General features: G+C 39.1%; 1 protein-coding gene across 1 annotated transcript in view; it reads left to right on the top strand.

Annotated features, from left to right (window-relative positions):
- The window catches only part of AAGAB (alpha and gamma adaptin binding protein), a 48,926-nt gene that overhangs the window by 8,626 nt on the left and 17,892 nt on the right, over window positions 1-22,408 (top strand). The window contains exons 2-5 of the mRNA XM_058541924.1: window positions 6,759-6,949; window positions 7,084-7,180; window positions 7,529-7,618; window positions 10,588-10,671. Coding sequence (XP_058397907.1) covers window positions 6,759-6,949; window positions 7,084-7,180; window positions 7,529-7,618; window positions 10,588-10,671 — 462 coding nt within the window. The remainder of the gene's footprint in view (window positions 1-6,758; window positions 6,950-7,083; window positions 7,181-7,528; window positions 7,619-10,587; window positions 10,672-22,408) is intronic.

The following is a 22,408-nucleotide window of genomic DNA, read 5'->3' as shown; positions in this document are numbered from 1 at the left end:
TATTTTAAGAGCATCTAAGATTAATTGCCAGATAATTTTTATGGTTAAAATAATTAAAGAAGACATTTGAGATAGATTTTTTCAGATGCAAGTGGAAGACATTGATGTCAGTGGTGGGAGGTTATGATGCCTGGCTGTGAAGGCTAGTTTCAGTTCTCTGAGAAAGAATAAAATCAACTTTGCATTCTAGAACTTTTATTTTGTTTCATGAATACAATTAAGTCAGTTCCAAAAGTTCCTTTGCTTTAGATCAAGGTTTCTCAATCTTAGCACTATTGACATTTTGGGCTAGGTAACTCTGTTGTGTGGGGCTGTCTGCTGCAGTGTAGGATGTTCACTAGTATTCTTGGCCTCTGCCCACTAGGTGCCAGTAGCATCTCCCCACTTGTGACAATCAAAAATGTTTCCAGATGTTAACATATGTCCCCTGGGGGGCGAAATACCTCCCCATAAAGAACCACTGCTTTAGATATATATCTAGAACTATGATTTCGAATAAATAAGTAATAGTAATGGAATTCAAAGAAGCTCCGTCCTCCCCCAAATATGGGTGAGAATTGTCCATCAGCTGTGCCACTGGGATTGATAAAGTGGTCTTTGTCGGCAGCCCACAAAACTTAGAGGCTGATGATTCCTCCTTGGCCCTCATAAAACACTTCTCCATATTCTCTCTCCCCTTCTTACCAGCTTGTTCATGTTCTTTTGTGCATGTTTGTCTCTCACTGCATTGTGAGGTCTTCTAAGGGCAAGCAGAAACCATGTGTCCCCCCCTCCCTTCCCCAGTTATTTACGATGAAGCTGTGGTGACCAATTCCAGATGGCTATTGGGAGAAAGTAAACTCGAGGAGAAGGAGAACTGAGTTGGATTTCCTCTGCTTCAAGTTTTAAAAGTTTTCCACTGTGATATAAAAAGCCCCAAAGCATGTGGAATGTGAATTTAGAATATGCCCAGAGAGCGGGAGTGTGCGAGGAAAAGGTAATTAAGTGTTGTAAGCAAACCAGAATTGCTGTCCTCTTGTTAAAGCGGTGGTATGTTGCTTTAACTCAATCCAGCTCTTCTTCCCTCAGCAACTTAATACTGCTCCAGTGACTGACCTGTCATATGGACTGAAACAAATATTGCATATACTTGTACCAGGAGGCTGCAGAATGATTACTCAGAGAATCACAGATAAGAATTTCCCAACCTTTGGGTAAAGTCCCAACTTGAATGTTGCACGGTTTTAACCTTTTAATGCCACACAGGCTACAGAGGCCCTTTACATTGTAGCACTGTGATCTACTCCTAGTCCTTGGGGAATAATCTGTGAGTTAATAACTGCTACAAAGTATTTGACAGAGCCTCAGCCACCTTGCATGACATTCTCATGAAATTGTAGACAATTGCAGCAGTATGGAGCCATTATGATTTTTAAAGGTCTCTCTTTGCCCTTCCTTGCTGGTTAAGGAAAACTCTGGCTTTCATGTTTTTTCCCAAATCACATTTTGCTCAATTCTTTTCTTTCATAATGGCTACTTTCCCCTTCAACTGACGTCAGACTCTGCTGCCTCCTATAATTTTCCTAATTGCTTTCTCTTCTGTCTCAGTCTATGCCTTAACAATGGAAAAGAAAAATATGAGAAGGCATATTTGGGGAAGGGAGGGGCAGAGCAACTTAAAAGAGGTAGTTATTTCCTAATTGTAATGTTTCTTAAGAACTCTCCTCAGTGCGTCTCTAACCTACTCTCTTGTCAGTAGTGCTGTCACATATGCAAAAAACAGAGCTGGGAAGGAGGAAGCGAACATGTACTGAGGGCCTACTGTGCGCCCAGCGCCTGCCTGGGCTTTCTTATGCATCATTTCACTTAATCTTCAAGAAGCCATTTGAGGAATGTTGCCCCATTTGCAGGTGAGGAAATGAGACACAGAGGGTTAATTTGTTGTTCCTGCAGAGCATTCAGATGCAGGTCTGTCTGAGCCCAGGTCTGTGCTGTTTCTGTTTTATGGCCTTTTCCGTTCTGGTTAGAACTACCATCATAAAGGGAAGGGAGAGGCGCTGTGGGTCCCCAGAAGAGTAGCTACCATGAAAGACACTCGTATCTGGGTAGGAGATTATGAGACCTGGCTGTAAAGGCAGTTTCAGTTCTATGAGAAAGAATACAACCAGCTGCATTCTCAGAAGAGTACTGGTTTCTGGAAGGATAATCTTGATTTGAGGTGGCAGCGATCACTCCCCTCAGGGCATAGAGTATGATTTAACCACTGGACAGCTTCTCTTCACAAAGAATGTCATGGTGAGTTAAGTGTACATTAATTCTACTGATATTAAAAGTATCCTTAATTCTACTACTAAAGGAGATATGAATAATCCAAAATAAGTATCAATGCACCGAGTTCGGAATGCACTTATTTTGTCTTTTTTGGCTGGGGTGGATAGGTGAGGGGGTAGGTAAGTGTAATATATGTATGTGTATTCGTTTATGAAAACTGATTGTTTGCCGTCTTTTGGGAATTCACCTTAGAACTTCAATCTGCTGCCTAATTCATGCTAAAGAGAGTATCACCTCTTATTGATTCTGAACCATAGAAAGGTAGCTGCCTCCTCTCTTTCGTTTGATTGCTTCCCAAATTGACACTTTCTCTGAGGGAAGGAACATTAGGACAGACAGATAGTAGTGCAGAGCAGACTGAGAGGAAGAGGGAGTTGTTGGGTGACTGAACTGAAGTGCTTCCTTGGCATACAGCTTTCTTCAACTCTCTTGAATCCTCCTTTTCACTACCTTGCCATGTGGGACTATAGGGGAAATAAGTTCACCAAGGAAATGAGAAAGTAAACAGGAGTTGCTGGAGAATTGATGGCTATGTAAACCAGTTTCTCAAACGGGGAAAGAGATTTCTACTTGCACTTAAAACTGGGGGAAAGGTTTATCCTTGCTACTGGAACTGGGTTGACATTTAACTTCTCATCTGAAAACAGTACAGATTAACTATTTTAAGCTGTGAAACCAAGTTTGTAGTAACAGACCGGGCAATTAATCACCTAATGTTTGTCTCTTAAAAAATGATGTATTACAGCTCCACCAGGTGGCTGCCAACAGTGTGGCTGAGCCAGGCCAACATCCACCAGGAGGAGGGAGCAGCTGCTCTTGAATTTATTTGTGCATCATTTTGACTACATTAAAATGCAGTTTCATGAAGGGCGAAGAAGGGAGACTATGGCAGGTTTTTCTAGGAAGTCTGTCTGGCAAAAAAAACCCCGCAAGATCACTATGACTCACTCTTGACATAAATACCGGAAACCCGTAGACGGTTTTCTGATGCATTAACTGGGCTGCAGGTTCATATATTCTAGTACCCTTGTTCTGGCTATTATTTCTGGTTTTCGTAAAAGGGCAGAGGACACTTTGGCCCCATAGGTTAGTTTTGGCTTGTGACCGTTAGATACTTTGTGTGATCTGCTCAAATGCTAACTATCGTAATGTGTAATGCATCACAGGGTAGTAGGTAAGAGTGCTGGTGGCCCGAATTCCATTTTAGGCTCTGCTCCTATTAGGCAAGTGGCTTCTTTTTTCTGGCCCTCAGTTTTTTCATCTGTGAAAGGAGTGAATTGTACCGGCTGATCTCTAGAAACTTTTAGCCATGTGCACAAGTATTAGAGTGATTTTTGTTTTAATTTGGAAAAGAATAAACTTGCTAAGCATTTGAAACCTAAATAGAAAAGATGAGGGAGAAAAGCTATATTTAGTGTAGACATTTACATTTTTAAAATTAAACTCTACATTATGATATTGATGATAAGAACTAGAATGAGGCAGTCTGCACTCTTCTCTTTCTAGTTCTAATATGGCACAGATGTGATAATAAAATCCATATGCAGCCTTGCTGAAAGTATCTGATTAGACATAAAATGTTAAAAATAAAATCTGATAAGTAAATTGAGCTATCAGATTGTTTTAGGCAGCACATAGAATAAAAAAAGAAAAAACCACTCAGCTATTAAAACGTTGAAAGGTGAAGTTCATTTTCCCAACTTATTGGTTCTATTTCTCATCTAGGTTTAGAGAAAAGAGAAAGAAATAGCTTCTTTCTGTCTGTTATGTAAACTACTTAATCATTTGAAAATCAGACTGTATAAAATTGGAATTTTAAGAGCTGGGAGTAACACATATTGTTCTCTTGTATTCTAAACATTGATTAATGAAATGAACCCTCCTTAATGGATCCAAATATTCCAAATTGCAGTTGATAAGTATCTGACATTTTAATTGATTTCATTTTTTCATGTTAGTTGAAGACACTGATTTGAAAAAAGCATGACCCAAATTTTATTCCAGTTTTTAACAATACAACCAGTTTGGGAAACATCAAGAACTGATTATGGTGATGATAGGAATACTAACCCCATGCTCTGTACTTTACCCTTAACAAGTGAATTCATTATTTTACTCTTTGTGCTTCCCCCCTTTAAAAAAAATAGTCAATTTGTTATTTTAAAAAATTACCCGTGAATGAAGACTTATTCCATATGGTGGCTCCTCCTACCCTTAAAAAAAATCAGTTTATGTGTTTTTTGCTGCTCTCCTTGGTTTCGTTAGCCTTCCTCCGTATGTGCGTTTGTCGGCATATTGCTGTGCCACCTGCTTGACGGTTGGAATATTAGCTTTGAATGCAGCATAGACTTTGATCTAGGAGTTTTTTTCCTGTGGGACATTTACATGAAAACAGGATCTTTGATTTTAATAACTTATGTGTTCCTCCTGCTTATTTCCCTGAACTTGTCATAACTCTCCATGAGGGACGTTGCAGCTGGTTGCTATGGAATTGATTGATAATTAATAAAAGATTATGACTTTAGGGAGAAATTAAGCAGAAGGAACTGCTGATTTCTTAAAGGGACAAGGTAAACTCAGATTTTCAAATATTGGCACAGACCGTCTGTTAAGAATAAGAATTCTGGTTTTGATGAAAAATTTTAGAAAGTTAGTTTCAAAGTGTACTTTATGTCAAAGGTAAAGTCTTAAATTTATTTTAAATTTAACTTTTTTTTTTTTTTTTTTGTTGAGGAAGATTGGCCCTGAACTAACATCCGTGCAGTCTTCTTCTTCTTTACATTTGGGATGCCACTACAGCATGGCTAGATGAGCGGTGAATAGGTCTGCACCTGGGATCCAAACCCGTGAACTTTGGGCCACTGAAGCAGAGGGTGTGAACTTAACCACTGTGCCACTGGGTGGGCCCGTGAATTTAATTTTTTTAATTAAAAAGGTTTCATTCTCAGCTGACCAGTTCTTCCTAGTAGCCACATGGTGAAAGTTTACCAATGAAAAGAATGCACGGTTGCACATATACACATATGCTTTACATATTGTTATACATTACTCCTAGCAGTCTTTTGGACTAAATAATTTCCACGTATCTTTTTATTGAGCAAAAGCTATGGCAGTGTTCCAAATACATAATCTTAGCTCTGGAATTTAAAATTTAACTTCTAGTTTTCTGTGTCCTACTAATTGTGAGTTTGAGGAATATTTTATATGTTCATCTTAGTATGCATTGAAAAGGAGTTTATGACCATTTTGCTGTATATTCTTATAATAATCCAATCAGTGGCATGTCATTTTACTTCTCTAAGCGCATTTTCCATATCTGTATAAAATGGAGGTTGTGGGTATGGGCATGAGAGATGGGATTTTGAATTCGAACAATTTCTAATGTTTCTTCCAGTTCTAAATATTGTATGACATTATGGAAGCAAAATGTTTCGATGGTTCCATGACCACATCTATATTTGCTCATCATTGACTTGGCTTTTGCTGTACTAATTTCATTAGTTATACCCATGCTACACATGGGTTTCTGAAAGATTTATATTCTAAATCATTTAATTTGCTTGGCTATTATAGTTTAAAATTTTCCGGAAGTGTCTTTGTCAAACAAGAATTGAGTTGGGGCTGGCCCCATGGCGTAGCAGTTAAGTGCGCGTGCACGCTGTGCTGCTGCTGGCCCAGGTTCGGATCTGGGCATGCACCCACACACCGCTCATCAAGCCATGCTGTGGTGGCGTCCCATATAAAGTGGAGGAAGATGGGCACAGGTGTTAGCCCAAGGCCAGTCTTCCTCAGCAAAAAGAGGAGGATTGGCGTGGATGTTAGCTCAGGGCTAATCTTCCTCACCAAAAAAAAACCCCCCAAAAACAAGAATTGAGTTGGCTTTCAAAGAATCTAAACAAGGCCGACTATAAATGGACTTGGGGTCATTTATCAGTATCCATTCTTTTATTTCATTAGTTGAATTAATGTGTGTAGGCCTTTGGCCCAAGGAATATGTGTAACTCTTCTATTTTATTAATGGTTTAGCCTTACTGCTATCTTCCTTTTAGCTTGCAGTAAGTACAAAATGGTTACAAATTCTTGAAGATTCTTATAATCTTCCCTCTCCCATGAAGTACGTAAGCAATAAAATAAATGTAGCCATTATTCTTTCTCTTCTTGCTGTTTTCTGGATGTTTGCTTAGGTGACTGTTTTGTTTTCTACTACTATCTAACCTAGTCACAATAATTTTTATGTTCTTAAAAAAGCCAATGGATTAAATTATGTCACCATTACTTTTACAATCAAATGATCAGAGAAGAAAATACTAATAAATGGGAGGCACTTTGAAATTCTTGCATAAAGAGAAGCAGTCAAAGTACCATCTTAATCTGGTATCTTACTGAGAAAATTGACCAGTGTATATTGGTTTTGCCCTTTCCATGGTAATGTTGTGTCATTTATTTAGATATCCTTGGAACAGAAGATCTTACTGTGGAAGTGACTGCCAATGATGCCGTGAGATTTTATCCCTGGACCATTGATAATAAATACTATTCAGCAGATATCAATCTATGTGTGGTGCCAAACAAATTTCTTGTCACTGCAGAGATTGCAGAGTCCATCCAAGCCTTTGTGGTTTACTTTGACAGCACACAAGTAAGATTTTGTTTTCTGTGAACCTTGAATAAGAAACTATTTTGTGCTTTCTTTATTCCCTTTGCATTTTCTGTGAGTTGTCTCAATGTCTCTTTTTCTGTTTTTGTTTGTATGTTTGTTCTTCCTCCCTCGAGAAATCTGGTCTTGATAGTGTTTCCTCATGGCTTCCACTGGCAGAAGCATGGTTACCTGAGGTGATGATCCTGGTCTGTGATCGAGTGTCTGAAAATGGTAAGGCACTCCACTGGAATGGTAGTTGGTACATAGGTTTGCCATTCCTCGGTAAACAGAATACATTTGTTTCCTCAGCCTAGAACAGTACCTCTCATGTGACTTTATTACTTTACAAAAATATTTTCAGCTATTTCTCTTTGGAATCTTGCAATATTTATATTTTATTTTTTAAGAATAGACACTTTGGGTTTGAGAAATCATTTTCTTTATATTACTTTATTTTGGATGCCTTTAGAATAACATTGACATTAAGGGTAACACTTTGAGATTTGTGGAGAGTATTGCAGCAATATTCGTGTTTTGTTTCATTTTTACTTGTAGACATTATGTTGCATATTATTTTAGGTGTAAGCCGACAAAAAGCTCAAGAATGGTGTATCAAACATGGCTTTGAATTGGTGGAGCTTAGTCCGGAAGAGTTGCCTGAGGAGGATGGTAAGTATTTATGTGCCAGGAGAAAACATGGCATTTGGATTCAGATATGAGAGATTATTTTAATTCAGGGAAGAAGAATCAAAGTGAAATTCAAAAAACATGTTTTCCCGAGCTGTTTGAAAAGATTTGTGCAGAATCCATCCCTATAGTCATACTGCTAATGGAATAATCCATTCATTTGGTTTTACCACCTATTTTAGGACTTTTGAAATGTTGTTTGTTTTTCTTATGGATAAAGGTAGAGGATTTCTACCTTAAATCTTAGTCATTTCCCCAATCTCTTATCCTTTCTCCACTGCCAATAAAGGAGGGTTTGAGCTATATTCCTAAATAGTTTAAGTTTATGTTCCTTATTTTGAGTTCTTAGTAGCCTAAGGCTGAATTCCCAGGAACCCAGGGGGCATGTCAGTCCTATTTGCATGTCTTTTGGACATTTGAAACCAAAAATAGAGCCAGAATGCCCTTCCCCGGGGTAGCTCTGCACAAACTGCCTTCCACTACACTCTGGACCTTCTATTTCTTCCCCCTCTTCTTTCCCCCTCCTCCATTCCTCTTCGAGAATCTTTTTTCCTTCCAAGTATACCTATACTAGCTGCTGTGGGATCTACCAAGATAAGATGGATTTTTTGGCCCATCAAAACGTTATAATCTGGTATAAGAGATAAAACATGTATACAAATAATTGAATTACCAGGTGGAACGTCATAAGTATTATAAAAAAAATATTGATGCTGTGGTATTTTAGAGATGGGAGAGATGATTTCTGTTTAGAAGTTCAAAGAATACATTGACACATGAAGTCTCACGTCAGCTGCTCCATGGGGAAGAAATGGAAAAGGTAGTGGACTTGTGGTAAAGGACTGGGAGGGAGGTGGCATTGAGAAGATGCCAGTTGTTGCGAAAGACATTGTAAGTAGAGGCAACCAATGTGAATTAAAGTAGATAGGATATAAGTAATCATTACATGAAACTTGTTTTTTTTTTTTTTTTAAATGAATTACGCAACATCTTTCTATATTCTGGCTTATTTAGAATTTTTCCAAAATGTTACGTTCAGAAAGAAAACCCTGGCAGAAAAGAAGAGGACAAAAATGGAATAAAAAGGCTGATGTTTCTCCCTATACATTTTTAAGAATGTTGAAAATTAAGTACAATGTCTCCTTCCATGTTTTTCAGAGTCCCCTAAAACTTGTGCCCTGTTTTGTGTATGTGAGCGTGTGTGTAATCACTTATTTCTGGCACTAGAATTTTCTCCTCTTCCTGTAGTCCTTGAGAGTCAGCAATTGAGTCATTTATTTTAAAGTCTGTTTTCATTTTGGAATCTCATCTCCTTTATACCACTACGCGTCTCCTTGCTCCTTGTCCGAACAACATTCTTATATTAATTCAGCTTAATCTTAAAATAGATTTTTGACATATCATCTTTAGGTAAAGTAACTAAAACTTTCCTATAATTTTTTAATACAAACTATTCCTAAGCCGTATACCCTCCTTCTTTATTTGCATGTATTATGCGAACATCAGTATAAGACTTTTTGCTAGTTTGTATTTAATTTCATCTTATTGCTTCTGGCTCTTTATTTCAGACCATATTTTTGATTCCTGGTTATATCATCTAAAGTATTAGTTATTCTTTCGAGAATTGAATCATTCATAGTTAAGATAAACATGTCTTTTAGTTCTTCATTTAAACATTCACGGTGATAAACTCATCTTTATAGAGTATTTTCAGTTTAATCCTTACCGTATTTCTGTCAGCTTGGTATTCTTTAAATGATTCATCAATCCATCAGTTACTGAGTGCCTGCAGTCTTTCAGGCACTGTGTTAGGCCTTGGGAATAATGAACTCAATAAGACATAATTCCTGCCTTTAGGGAGTTTCCAGTCTAGAGGGGAAGGTTACACCAGTAAATCATCACTTCCATTGCATCTTTCCTCTAGGAGAGGTGTGCAGAGTGGTGTCATCCTCACTTTTCTTTAAGAATAGCATAAGTGATTTGCCCTTGATTAACTAGCTAATAAGTTATAGAGCCTGGGTTCAAATTCAGGTCTTCTGACTTCTAATTCTCTGCTCTCCCTGTTAAACTACCCAGCGCCAGGCCACTAGAGACAGGTTCTGTGTGGACTGTGCTCTATAAACCGTTAGGAGACTTTTCTCTCTCAACCACATGAAAACTGTTTCTGCCATTGTTTTTCATATGTAGTCTTCTAATACTTATTATCTGAAGGAGCTCCATTTCCTTTGTACGTACATCTGTGATGTAGCTAAGAATACCACCTTATTATTGGTATGCTAACTGGGAATTGTTTTGAGTAGTATCAGTTACATTCCAGAGTCAGGATAGTACCAATATTAAATTAATTAAACTAAGTTTTTTTTTTTTAATGACCCGTTGCCTGTCTCTTACACTTATGGTTATAGTAATTTCACTGCTCACTCTTAAACTATCTTTTTCTGATCAAGAAGTTGTTCTCTAGATATCTATTATAAACAATAATTATTACTCTGTGGTTGCCAGGAGAAGATAGGGCATTTACAGGATTTTATAGCATACGAAGAGGACCATTTCTGCCTTCAGGAAACTCATTCTCTGTGAATAACCAAGATTGGTATTTCTAGTACTAGCCCAGGATTGTGTAATTAACGGAAACTGACATTTTCAGGAGAATATGAGTGGATTCCATTGGTGAGGTAATGGAGATGACTTTGTTTTATAAACCTTTTATATTGTGTGTTTATTTCATTGTTTTAGTTTCTAGACTGTTCTTATCAGAAGGTCTAAGCTCTGTATGTGCTTTATTTTTTTCCTTATCACATAAGTTACAATGTGAACTAGCAACTAAATAAGCAAGAAAATGAAGGCACAGTTACTTAAAAATATGGTTGGGGGATATATGTACACATATATATATATATATGTATGTATAATTGTGTGTATAAATATATATATTTCCCCTCCCTGATTAGATGACTTCCCAGAATCTACAGGAGTAAAGCGAATTGTTCAAGCCTTGAATGCCAATGTCTGGTCCAATGTAGTGATGAAGAATGGTAAGTAACTTGGGACTAAAAGTCCTAAGGAGTTGTTTTCTTCTCTTCCTTGTAAGCTTTAAATTATTCAGATATATTGTGGCCATTAGGATTATATGAAATCTGTAGATTTGTTCAATTTTAAATCCCCAATTGAAGGAAGACCCAAAAGTAACATTTCTAAGAAAATTTAATATACGTTCAATAGTTAATTCAGTAATTTACAGCTTGCCTATAATATGTCTGGCATTGTCTTTGGCTTTAAGAAATACCCCCAGAATTGTAATACTGGAACCCTGTCCTTAAGGAGCTCATGGTCCAGCTATGGAATCAAAGTGTGCGCTTTTAAAATGCTAGGTAACTATGCAAGGCAGTCTTTGATGAGTGCAGAGTGACCGATGCAGCAGTAAATGCGTAGAGGTCAGAGATGTGGCCTTTGCTGTGGGCTTGAGTATAGAGAGAGAGCTTCAAGGCGAAAGTGGGTCTTGGCAGTAGTCTTCATGAGATGATCGAGATTTGGGTTGGTGAAGGGGGAGAGTGACAAGCAAGGGAGAAAGCATAGCGTAAGAATAATGGTTGTATGTTCTAGGATCACTAGGAGAATCTCACTTAGCAGTTGGAGCTAGGTTAGAAGAGCCAGGCAGGAGAATCTGGGCTTTTTCCTATAGGAATTGGTGAGTCACTAGAGATATTTTAACAAGAGAGTGATGCAAAGAAGTTAGCATCTTTGAAAGGTTAATGTCATGGTGGCGTGCAGGTGAGCTTGGCGACTGAAGCAGGAGGAGGCAGATCCTGAAGTCAGGGAGACCAGGCAGCTGTGGCTGCAGATCAGAGTGAGGTGTTGGGGGCCTGGGCCCTGGCGGTGGCCATGGGGTGGAAAGCTGGATCTGAAATGCAGTCTGAAGGGGTAGGCTAGTTGGTGCATACCAACCTCTTGTTGTCTGTATTAGTTTGCTGAGGCTGCAGTGACAAAGCATGACAAACCGGAGGCTTAGAACAACGGGTATTTATTGTCTCACAGTTCTAGATGCCAGAAGTCTGAAATCAAGGTGTCAGCAGGGCCATGCTCCCTCTAAAGGTGCTAGGGAAGGACCTGTTCCAAGTCTCTCCCAGCTTCCGGTAGTTCTTTGGCTTGGGGCAGCATAACTCCAGTCTTCACATGGCATTCTCCCTGTGTGCCTGTCTGTGTTCAAATTTCTTCTTTATGTAAGGACAATAGTCACATTGAATTAAGGGCCCACCCCACTCCACTATGACTTGATCTTAACTAATTATATCTGCAAATAAGGTAATATTCTATATCCAAATAAGGTAACTTTCTTAGGTATTGGGGGTTAGAACTTCAACATATGAATTTTAGAGGATACAGTTCAACCATAACATAGTCCTTTAGGAATTGCTGCCTATGTAGTGTTTTTTTCTCTTGTAGCAATTGGCTGCCTCAACAAGTATGCTATGCTAGTGAAACCCTACAGAAGGGAATGAGAAAAATCAAATTTACAGTGAGCTTACCCCATCTTCCCTGAGATAAAAGGGTCAAGTGGAAGATCAGTTTTATAGAAGTAGAATATTTCATCTTAAGTTTTGGTCAGCACTTGAGTGTTAAGTGAGATTGGGGCCCTTTAGCTTGCCTTAAATCGGATCTAACCCAGGTCATCATGGGAGAAGCTCCTTCTGGCATAGTAAGGTACTCCTTCCTCCCCTTCTCTTCCCCTCTCTCCTTCCTCCTTCTCACTTTATTTTTTCTGGGGGGCATCTAATGTGTCTATTGCATTGAATTGCAACGATAATAGATTATATTCTATTGCAGTAGCAATCAAAATAAGGCCCTGGTAGATCTAGAAAAAATAAGGAGAGTTTAGCCTATGTTGTCATCTCCCTGTTACCAAAGCAAACTCAAACTGAGGCTTGGTCCTTCTCATTGATTCATTCACCAAATCCTTGTTGAGCATTCATCATAGTGAGGCATTGCTGTAGACTGTCTTCACTCTAAAAATACACTTAAGGTATGGTACATAAACTGGGTCAATTTGGAATAAAATTGTATTCAGTGGTGCTTGTTATATTTTTGAGAACTATTTTCAGAAAAGCTCATTTGGCTTCAATCACTTTTTGGCAAATCTGCCCCCTAGTTTATACATTAAAGAAGTACTGCCTTGTCATTTACATTTACAGTTATAAATTTAGAAGCTGGACTGAACACACTTTATTCCTTTGGAATTATGGTCAAAGATATTTTCTGGGAAAATGCCATTCTACTTGTTTTAGATGCTAAACAATATTCTTAAGGGAATTGCAAAGCAAAGAGGCATGCTGTGGGTTTTTCATGGTTCTTTGCCCTGAAGTATCTTTGCTTTCTTCTTTTTCTCTACAGTATTGGTACCTTGGTTTGCTGTTAATCAAAAAACAAAAGATTGCCATTAGCTTGATTCCATTAGGAGGATCCTGGCCTATGTGGTATGAAGGAAACTTAACTATCTTCTCTCTAGGAGGAGCCCTAGATATGGAAATACAGTGACATCTGGATGCAACCCAGGTCTTAGGAAGTGTGAAGGACATCCTTATACAGCTTCACATCTTAGATTAGAGACAAGGCTCTGTATGAATGTGTGGTGGGTCATCTTACTCTTCCGGGGTGACCTGCCTCCATGCTCTTTGCAGAGCCTTGCTTTGGGGGTGATCTGTCTGAGCGCCCAGTGAACTGCGTCGTCTTCTCAGCAAGCTCTTCTTGAGTGTTGTCTGCCATCACATACTCAGACTGGTTTATTTGGTTTGGGGGTCTCAGTCTTCTCGACTTTTTCTCTTTCATTTCCCCCCCTTTCTCTTCCACTCCTTGTATTTTTCTCTTACTTTTTAAAAAATTGTGGTTAAATATCCATAGCATAAAATTTACCATTTTAACCATTTTTAAGTATATAGTTCAGAGGCATTAAATACATTCACATTGTTGTGTAGCCATCACCACTCAGCTTTTTAAACCAAAAAATTTTTTAAATCGAAAAGTTGGGTGACAAAAAAAGATATTAGAGGTATTTTTTTCTTTTACTGGAAATTCAACCAATTATTTAGTGAAGGAATAAATTTTGACATAAGATTTTAGAGAATAGTACGAGAGAGAGCACACCTAATTCATTCCAAGGCTCCTTAACATGATCCAAACCCCTAAAGATAATGCCAGTAAAGAAAAGTATTAGAGGCCATCTCATTCACATAGATGCCACGATTTTAATCAAAATATTAGCAACCCTAACCCAGAAATACATAAAAAGAATATATCATGACCTAATTGGGTTATTCCAAGAACATAACATTCTTTAAGAAAAATCTATTTAAATCACCACTTGAACAGATTATGGGGGAAGAAATCATGATTATGGCAATCAGTGAAAAAAGCATTTAAAAACTTCAAACTCTGTACAGAGGGGAGACATAAAGAAACTGAACAAAGCAGAAGTGGACTCCTGTGGCAGAAATTGATAATATGTAAATAGTAAATACCATGCTGAATGTGAAACAGGGAAATGTGGACAATGATGACATCTCTCACTTTCAGGACACTAATGACTAGTTTTTCATTGGTTTTATTAGAAAAATTACTATAATCATGATTGGTTCTTTGGGATTATTACATTGCAGAATACATAATCCCAATTAATTATTTGGGATTATGTATTATCTATTTAGTATTTATCAAGCAGTAATGGAACACTGAGGTTATGCCATGCCAGGCTTTAATATTTACTGATTCAGAAAAATATTAGTTTGAAACTCTTTAAAAAATCCATTTTAGGGCCGGCGTGGTGGCTTAGCGGTTAAGTGCACGCGCTCCGCTGCTGGCGGCCCGGGTTCGGATCCCGGGCGTGCACCGACGCACCGCTTCTCCGGCCATGCTGAGGCCGCGTCCCACATACAGCAACTAGAGGGATGTGCAGCTATGACATACAACTATCTGCTGGGGCTTTGGGGGAAAAAAATAAATAAAATCTTTAAAAAAAAAAAAATCCATTTTAAATTGTGCTCAGTTTGAAAAAATTCCAGTTCTCGTAAGGACTATGAAAATTTAGCTTTTACGGCAAGTAGCGCTGAAAACATACAAATCTCACTAGGGTTTTATTTCTTTGCAGTTTGTTGGCCATTTGGCATTCAAAGGCCAAATACTTCATCTGAAAATCTAGTGAATTAAACCCTTAGAAATGAGTAGCTTCCTTCCTGCCCTCCACCAAGATAAAGTATGTGTGCTTCCTAAATGGGAATTCATGATTTAAATGAGTGGCCAGCTCAATTCTTTGCTTATTACAAGTCTGAACAACTTACCTGGTTGTAGGATATCCTCATAACTTTTTGCCTCTGGTTTCTTCCTTAAAAGTTAATAATACACAAACAAGGAAAGGAAAGATAAATAGGACTTCATCAAAATTAAGAACCCTTGTACTTCAAAGGACACTCAGGAAAGTGAGGAGATAACCCTCAGAATGCGAGAAACTATTTGTAAACTATATATCTGATAAGGATCTAGTATCTAGGATGTATAAAGAACTCGTATAACTCAATAATAAAAAGTCAACCCAGTTTAAAAACGGCAAAGGAGTTGAATAGACATTTTTCCAAAGAAGATACACACATGGCCAGTAAGCACGTGAAAAATGCATAACATTGTTAGTCATCAGGGAAATCGCAACCAGGATGAGATACCACTTCACTCCCACTAGGACGGCTATAATCAAAAAGAGACAATCACAAGTGTTGGTGAGGATATGGAGAAATCAGAACCCTCATATGCTGCTGATGGGAATGTAAAATGGTGCTATGGCCACTTCGGAGTGGTAGTAGTTGCTTAAAAGATTAAACCATATGACTGAGCAAGTCCACTCATATGTGTTATACCCAAGAGAACTGAAAACATGTCCACACAGAATCTTGTACACACATGTTCCTAGCAGCATGATTCATAATAGCCAAAAAGTAGAAACAGCTGGTGAAAACAAAATGTGGTATATCCACACAATGGAATATTATTCAACCATAAAAAGAAATGAAGCATGGATGCATGCTATAGCATGGATGACCTCAAAAACGTTATGCTAGGGGCTGGCCCTGTGGCGCAGCGGTTAAGTGCGCGCGCGCTCCTGCTGGTGGCCTGAGTTCGGATCGTGGGCTCGCATCACACCGCTGGTCAGGCCACGCTGTGGTGGTGTCCCATATAAAGCAGAGGAAGATGGGCACGGATGTTAGCCCAGGGCCAGTCTTCCTCAGCAAAAAGAGGAGGATTGGCGTGGATGTTAGCTCAGGGACAATCTTCCTCACAAAAAAAACCAAAAAAACGTTATGCTAAGTGAGAAAAGCCAGACACAAAAGTGACATATTTTATGATTCCAGTTATATGAAATGTCCAGAATAGTTAAATTCATAGAGATAGAAAGTAGATTAGTGGTTCCCAGGGGCTGGGAGGAGGGGTTACTGCTGGGTACGGGGTTTCTTTTTGGGGTGATGAAGATGTTCTGGAATTAGATAGTGGTGATGGTTACACTACTTTGTGAATATACTAAAAACTGCCGAATTTTACACTTTAAAAAAGGTGAATGCTATAATATGTGAATAATATCTCAGTAAGAGGGAAAGAATACCACTAATGATGATAGTGATGGTAGAAGGAAGTGGGGTGGTAATCATACTAATAGCAGCTGCTTATGTACGTGCATTATCTTATTTAATCACAATATCCATGAGTTAGGCTTAAAGAGGTCAAGTGATTTCCTCCAGGTTATGTAACTCATCGGTTCTCAAACTTGTTTGCACATTGGAATCACCTGGGGAACCTTAAAAAGTACTGATGCCTGAATCTCACTCCCAGAGACTCTGTATTGATTGGTAGGAGGTGAGGCCTGGGCATAGAGACTTTTAAAATCTTCTCCAGGTAATTATCTCGAGGTAATTATAATATGCAGCGAAGTTTGAGAACCACTAATATTAGTCGTTAACTGTCAAAGCCCTGATCTGTATAATTTTGAAGTCTTAACTACTATAACACATAGCTTTATAAATTACTATGTTGTAATGAAATTTCTCCTTTACTGCTGTTTCTCTAAAGAATCAAGTGATGGTTTTCAGTCCCAACACTGCCACTCAGCTATGTGACTTTAGGCGGTCTCATTCTGCCTGGGCTTTATTTTTAATCTGGAAAATGAAGTTGATCTCCATCCTGGGCTCCTGGCTCTGGCTGCACATTTGAATCACCTAGGAAGCGTTTATAACCTGTGCTGTCTGGACCTCACCCAGACCCTTTATTTCAGAAGGGAGGGGCAGCTATAGTATTTTTTAAAGTGCCTCAGGAATTCAAATAGCAGCCCTGGTTGAGATCCACTGACATGAATGATAGTCATCTAGTTCTAGCTTGTAAGTGTCGGTGCTTAATCCATGGTCGTAAACTAGGCATTTTGAAAGCTGCATTAGCCCTGCATTAGACTGACTTGCTTTCTCCCATTTCTAAATTGTGGTATTTGCAAGCCACTCATGTGACTTACAAAGCCAGAGGAAAGAGACAGGGCTGTGCCCAGTGAGGTCACCTGGAGGCGAAGGTGAGAATAGTGGGTGCTGCGCTCTGTACTTCCTCGGTGTTTGTTTCTAGTATGGGCTAGTGTCATGACAAAGTCGACAATCCTCCTTGGGATCTGAAAGAAAGAATACAGCCTTTGTAAGTAGCTAATTGCCTAGGGGCATAATTGAGACCCTAGGTGTGTCTGGGCCATTTGAGTTTTTCTTCTGTTTTCCTCAAATCTCTCTCTGGTCCACAGTTTAAGGTCTGGTTTCAAGTGTTCATTTATTCATTCAAAAAAATGTTTATTAAGTACTTTTTGTGTGTCAGGCATTGGTCTGTGTATTTGGGATACATCAGTGAACAAAATGAACAAAAATGTCTGCCCTTGTGGAGTTTTCCTCCTGGTGGGAGGCCGTAGTCACTAGACAATACAAGTCATTAGTAAGTTGCATAGTATGTTGGAAGATGATAAATGATATGGAAAAAATAGTAAAGCAGGGTTAAGGGTATTGAGATTGCCGAGTAGATTGCAATATTAAATAGGGTAGTCAGGGTGGGTCTTCTGGAGAGCTTGAGATCTGAGAAAGGAGATGAGGTGTTTTGCCATGTGGATATCTGGGAGAAGAGCATAGGGAACAGCAAAGGCCCTAAGGTGAAAGTATGCCTGATTTGTTTGAAGAACATCAAGGAACGCTCTGTGGCTGAGGAGGGGAGAAGATCAGAGAGATAATGGAGGACCAGATTATTTAGGGCTTTGTAGGCCAGTACTTTCACATTTACTCAGAGTTACTGGGAGCTATCGCAGGGCATTGAGTAGAGAGACAGGATCTGACTTCAGGTCTAAAAAGATCACTCTGGCTGCTGTGTAGAGACTAGATGGTGGAGGTAAAGAGGAACCAAGAAGATCTCTTAGGAGACTATTGCAGTATTCCAGGTGAGAGACAGTGGTGGCTCAGAACAGAGTTGTAGCAATGGAAGGGGTAAGAAAAGGTGAGATTCTGGATATATTTTGAGGTAGAGCCAGCATGATTTCCTGACGGTTTGGATGTGAGGTATGAGAGAAAGAGAGCAGTCAAGGAGGACCCCAGGATTTGGGCCTGAGCAGCCTGAAGGATAGGTGGCCATCAACTGCAATGAGGAAGCTGCAGATGAAGCAGCCTTTGAGGGGCAGGGTGACATATCAGTAATTCAGTTTTGGACATGTTAACTTTGAGATGGCTATTAGACTTCCAAATGGAGATGTCAAGCGGACAGTTGGATAGATGTGTAGAGTTCAAGAAGAGAGGCATATGCATGGCATTTCAAACCTTGAGCCTGGATGAGATCACCAAGGGAGTAAGTGGAGTAAATAAAGAGCACCAAGGACTCAGCGTAGGGACATTCCAACATCAAGAGGATAGGGAGAAGAGGGCCAGACCTGGTGGCCTAGTAGTTAAGTTCGGCGTGCTCTGCTTCAGCGGCCTGGGTTCAGTTCCTGGGCATGGACCTACACCACTCGTCTGTCAGTGGCCATGCTGTGGTGGCGGCTCACGTACAAAAAGAGGAAGATTGGCAGTGGATGTTAACTTGGGGCAAATCTTCCTCAGGAGAAAAAACAAAAAAGAGAGAATAGGGAGAAGAGAAGGAACCAGCAGAAGAGACTGAGGAAGGGTGATCAGTGAGGTCAGAGAACCAAGAGTGTAGAGTCCTAGAAGCAAAAGTCAAGTGTTGTCAAGGTGGGAGGAGTGGTCAGCTATGCCAAATGCTGCTAATAGGTCAAGTAAGATGAGAACTAAGAATTGACCTTTGGATTTAGCAATGTGGAGATCATTAATGACCTTGAAGAGTGTAGTTTCGGTGAAGTAGGTTTGGGAGGAGAGAAATTGGAGATGGTGACTATAAACCACTCTTGAAATTTTTGCAGGAAAAAGGATCAAAGAAATAGGTGGGAGCTAGTGAGAATAGTGTGGTTGAGTTTTATTATTTTTTTAAAATGAGAGTAAGAGCAACATGTTTGTAGACTGAATGGAAAGATCCAGTAGAGAGTGAAAATCTGATGAAGTAGGAGAGAGAAGGGAGAATTGCTGGAGTGATGTCCTTGAGTAGGTGAGACGGGGTGGGCTCTAGTGTACAGGTGGACGGATTGGCTTTGGATAGGAGGAGGAAGGTAAATCTGTGGAAAGAGGCAGGAAGAGAGTATGTGGGTGCAAATGTTGCTGGGTGGAGAGATGTGGTATGGAAATCTGTGGAAGTTTCTTCTGATGGCTTCCAACTTCACTAAGAAAGAAAATTGAAGCAAGGTTATTAAATGAGAGGGCAGAAGGAGGTAGCGTTAGAATTTGAGGAGAGAGAAGAAAATGTGAAAGTCATCTAGGAGAGATAGAGAGAGAGTAGATAAACCTAGGGATGTAAATAAAGTATGATTGCCAGCATGAAGAGGCCCACTTGAAATTTGGTATGATAAATTTAAAGTGAAGCAGGCAGCGTGGTTGTGTGTGTGTGTGTTCATGTGTTCCTCAGCTCCCTTAAGCTACGTGGGTGCAGCCATGGAGTAATCAGTTGTGCTTTTACCAAGCAAAAGTATCACAGCAAGATTAAGCAAGGGTTTAGATAGTATACATAAGAGAATAATTATAATGATTGACTGTGGAATTTAAGCTGAATAAGAAAAGGAGAGAGAAATCAGTGGGGAAAGGGTCAGTGAAAAGTTGGTGGTTTTGAGGTCCCAGTGCGGTTGAAGGATAGTTGATTTGAGGTACTATAGAGAAGGAGTGAGCTGGAAAGATAGGTGGTGGTCTGAGAGTGTGATGCATGAAATTGAGATTATGGAGGGATTGTAGTTATTGATAATAATAAGGTCTTCGAGTATGACCATGGGAATATGTGGCTGAAGTAGGGTAGAGGACAACATCGCTGAAACAAAAATTCAGTGAACTGAGAGTCAGATTGTTGGAAGGATCATCTATATGTGTATTGAACTTGCCAAGAATTCAGACAGAACTAGTATTGGAAAAAATGACAGTGAGCCAGTAATTAAAACTGTGAAAAAATGAGGGGAAATGATTGGGGGATCTGTTAGATGATGGTAGCAAAGTGTCTTAGACACTTGACTTCAAATAAAGATGGACTGTATGAGGTTATCATATTCAGAGGAATATCTTCTCTGGAATCATATCCAGTGATTCTCAACTGAGACCCACTGGAGGTAGGGGAGTGCATATCAAATGCTACAGACACCCTCTGAAAGAGTTGCCTGGCTCCCATTGACAATCAAGACTTTAACTAGTAAGCCAGTATTACGAGTAGGTTGATAGGATGACGTATCTGTCAACTCCATTGGGATAGAAAACTGTTAGGAACTTTTGAGCTAGTCTGTTCTATCCAGTGCAGGAATGGCTCCTACAGCATCCTTGTCAGATGATCATCCACCCTTTTTGGTTGAATGCTTCAAATAACAGGCACCTCAATACTTGGTGAAGCAGTGTTAGAAGCAATTAATTGCATAGAGAAATCAAAGAACTGTCCTGTTAATTCTCAGCAGCTAGGATATCTTTTTATTTTGGGGAAATAATGTTTATTTTATTTAGTGTCATAGAGCTGAGACCAGTGGTCAAAATTTTCTCTCTCAATGATGTATTTTTCCTGCTTCTCCCTGTTACTGGCTTTCATTTTGATCACTCTTCCTAGTCTTCCTAGGAGGTGAAGAAAGTTCCAACGGAAAAGATTTAGCTCAGGGCTACTGAAGTGAACAAGGGGGTGGGAAGAATGGAGATCATCTAAAGTAATAAGTTTGGAAAAACCAAAGCTGAGAAGTGATTTAATTGGAGTCTGTAGTATAAGATGTGTATAAGGTAAACACAGACTTGATTTCCCAAATCCCAGGAGGTAATTTTTGGAGAACCTATTACACTAAGAGATGATCCAGGCAGAAAATAGATATGGTTCAAAAAGGGGATACAGTGAATTCTCATGAATGATAGTTGTACCTAATTCAAGTTAGGAAGGTACTTGGCCTAAACTTTTAAGACTGTTATCTTGGAGAGCAGTCATGTTTTTCTTTTCAGTGTTTTTCTATGCAATACTTTTTCTACCAAGTCTTGTACTGGCTGGGTTGACTCAGATTACATGTTCTTGAATTTTACAGAATTTAATAGGGGGCATTGTTTTGTTTGGTGTGATAGTGTCTATGAATTAGCTGGGTGAAGGCATTTAGCACGTAGAATCTCCATGCATGCATCTAGTGTGACGTCTTCCTTTTATAGAAGGGGGAAAATGAGGCCTCGGAGGAGAGGTGACTTGCCCGTTTTCACACAGTGAGTCAGTAGCTAAGGTGGGACCAGAGGGCAGGTCTCCTGACCAGGAGTGTTGTGTGTTTTTCCATTACAGTGTGTTGATTAACATTATTGGCTGGTTAGAGAAATGAACACGGAGCAGTTAAATAATTTACCCAGGCTGCATGGGAAATTATTGGCAGAGCCAAATGAGTTCATTCCCTACAAAACCCCCTCAGCCTAAGTGTTGCGTACTGAGTAAGATTTTAATGAGACAGACTGGAAGTAATGATCATATCTGAGGTTTTGGACTTTTTTGCTTATTGCGTTTTAAATAAATCCTTTTTAAAGGGCTGTCTGAAATGGTGTTGATACCCACTCAATCCCATCGTTCTGCCCTTAATCCAAAGTAGAGGTAAGGCTCCTGGGTAGTTAATGTAATAAATATTTATGCATTTCTTCTGAGTGACAGAGTTCATTTTAAATTATTTTACTTCGAGTCACAACAGATTATTCTCTTCAGTTTGAGTTAAGGCTCTTATTTGAACATGGTAGGCGCTCAGTTAATGTGTTTTTGTTACTTAATTTCAGATGATAAAAGCAAACACGTTAAATTATAGTACTACAGTTGTAGGCAAATTATTATTCCAGAAAGATTATAATTTATTTATTTATTATTAAGATTATTATAAATCTTCCTGATATAGAGACATAAATTCTGGGTTAACCTGTAATAACCTAGTTTTATATTCTTGGCTCTACCAATGTCTTGTTTCATAAGCAAAACCATGTATTCTTAACAGGGCATTATCTCCCCTAAAGGGGTAAAAATTGATTCGAGGGGTGGGGGTAAAAAAATATTACTCTTTTTATGTATAAAGGACAGATATACGTATAATATGTAAACATGTATAAAGTATATCTGCCATATTAATATTTCAGTGAGGAGGGTGTGTCACGATTAGGAAAGAAA

The sequence above is a fragment of the Diceros bicornis genome, chromosome 5, assembly GCF_020826845.1.
Source record: "Diceros bicornis minor isolate mBicDic1 chromosome 5, mDicBic1.mat.cur, whole genome shotgun sequence".
Taxonomy (NCBI): Eukaryota; Metazoa; Chordata; class Mammalia; order Perissodactyla; family Rhinocerotidae; genus Diceros; species Diceros bicornis.
Note: the sequence above shows the minus strand (reverse complement) of the source record. Positions and strands in the feature narration are given on the sequence as shown.